At 40.3% G+C, this 2,143-nt stretch overlaps 1 protein-coding gene across 1 annotated transcript in view; it reads left to right on the top strand.

Annotated features, from left to right (window-relative positions):
• The first annotated feature begins 275 nt into the window (after positions 1 to 275).
• The window catches only part of LOC109935317 (short transient receptor potential channel 3-like), a 107,820-nt gene continuing 105,952 nt past the window's right edge, over positions 276 to 2,143 (top strand). The window contains exon 1 of the mRNA XM_048608904.1: positions 276 to 517. Coding sequence (XP_048464861.1) covers positions 501 to 517 — 17 coding nt within the window. The 5' untranslated portion in view covers positions 276 to 500. The remainder of the gene's footprint in view (positions 518 to 2,143) is intronic.

Raw genomic sequence — 2,143 nt, 5'->3', positions numbered from 1 at the left:
CACGAGGTTGTTGCCTGGGTTGGAGCATTTCAGCTTTGATGAGAGGCGAGATAGGCGTGGGTTGCTTTCTTTAGAGTAGAGAGGGTGGGACCTGATTGAGGTGTGTAAGATTATAAGAGATAGAGCAGATAGGAGACAGCTGTTCCCTTTAGTTGAAGGGTCAGTAACAAGGGGGCGTAATTTTAAATTGAAGGCAGGAGGGTTAGAGAGGATTTGAGAGAAAAAATGAGTGGTGGGAATCTGAAATGCACTGCCTGGGAGGGCAGTAGAAGTGGGAAACCTCACAACCTATAAAAAGTACATGGATAAGCACTTGAAATGTCATAACATTCAAGTCTATGACCAAGTGCTGGAAAGTGTGATTAGCATAGAAAGGTTGGTGCTGGCTGAAGGGCCTTTTCTGTCTATAACTCCATGATTCTATGACAGCATTTAGTCAGTATTAGTGGTGTCAGTATTTTAAGCCTCAGGGTTGATTTACACAGCTTCTTTTGCAATGGATGAACAATAACAGATGGTAAGTGATAAAGTAATTACAGAGAAAAACACAATAATACAGGTAATTGAAATGCAAATTTAAACTTTAATTATGTACTTGAAAAATATATTAAAATCTGTTATGGAATGTAATAAAGAGACATTGTCTGTACTTAAATAATCAGTTACTGCAATATTTGTCTTTGGCTCCAAAGATTAGCATTTTAGAATTTGAACTCCAAAGGCAGCCTGAATAATCTATTATGGTGTTTTTTAAAAAAAGCAATCACTGTGGTAAGAATTTATTTTGTTGCTGCAATCTGTCATTAACCTGCTATATTTATAAAATGGACCTCAGGCTATCAAACTATGCATTTAATATAGCCTTGAAGCAACTAATATTTTGATATTAAAAATACAACTTTATGTCACTACAGAAATGGGCCATATTTCCACAACATGTGTACATAAGCATAACTTTAATTAAAAATATTGTAACCAAATTATATTTACGGCAGACTGCATATTTAACGAAACAAAAACAGAAATTACCGGAGAAACAGTGACCTGTGAAGGGACTCGGGCATTAACACTGCTTTCTCTCCACAGATACTGCCACACCTGCTGAGTTTCTCCAGCAATTTCTGTTTTTGTTTCAGATTTCCAGCAACTACAGTTCTTTGTTTTATGTTAATGCTTATTTAATGAGTACTGTCAAGTTTAAATTCAGAATTTTTGCAAGAACACAATTTGCATAAACATTTTATTGTCAAGCTATTTCTCTGACATCTATTGTGTAAATCAGAGACACCCTTTATCCCACCCCCTGAAGGTAGTAACTTCCCTCCAACCCCCCCAACAGCATTTTGTTTCTCACTACCTGCTCTCCAAAGCATGAACCTCCCCAACTCCATCTCCTCCCTCCTTGTCCTAAAAACTAGGGACTTAACTGTCTTCAGTAACTTCCTCCTTCCAGTCCTGGCAGTGCACTCCATTGAGCTGACTATGCTGGAGATACCATTCAATAAGATTGCCTGGCAGCACTAGAAGGTGGGACGTCCTCCTGAGTCACAGAAGTTGTATTGTGAGTTGTTTTCTCACCTTGTTTTGCACCCCTGCAGCATGTTGTAGCTGTAGGACTGGCTTCTCTTTGGTGTATCAGCTACTAGCCAACTTCCCGCCTACTCTCCATAAAAGCTAGCCCAACGCATCAGACGTCTCAGTTTCACTAAGGGTAGCCTGGATGATGTGTGCAGTCTTTACCCAACTGGATCCTCCAAGACTGGAACAAGTGATATTTACACCATCTCTCTGTTTGTCATTCCCTGTTGCATAAGAGAAGTCATTGTTGATGTGCTTCAGTACTTCAGGAGACTGAAGATTTTGCAAAAGGAATGCTATTCTCTAACTGTCTGGCTGGTGTGCTTTAAGTCATGCAGGTCAGTGACTGGTATCCCAGTATTATCATAATGCCTTTTTACTGCACCATTCCATTGCCACCTACAGTGATCACACCTTCTCAAGGACAACTCGGGATGGGCAAGAAATGCTGGACCAGCCAGCAATATCCATATCCTATGAATCAGAGATAGTAGGAACTGCAGATGCTGGAGAATCCGAGACAACAAGGTGCAGGGCTGGATGAACACAGCAGGCCAAGCAGCAT

This window comes from Rhincodon typus, chromosome 1 (genome assembly GCF_021869965.1).
Source record: "Rhincodon typus isolate 14 chromosome 1, sRhiTyp1.1, whole genome shotgun sequence".
Classification (NCBI taxonomy): domain Eukaryota; kingdom Metazoa; phylum Chordata; class Chondrichthyes; order Orectolobiformes; family Rhincodontidae; genus Rhincodon; species Rhincodon typus.
This window is presented reverse-complemented; position numbering and strand designations above follow the sequence as displayed.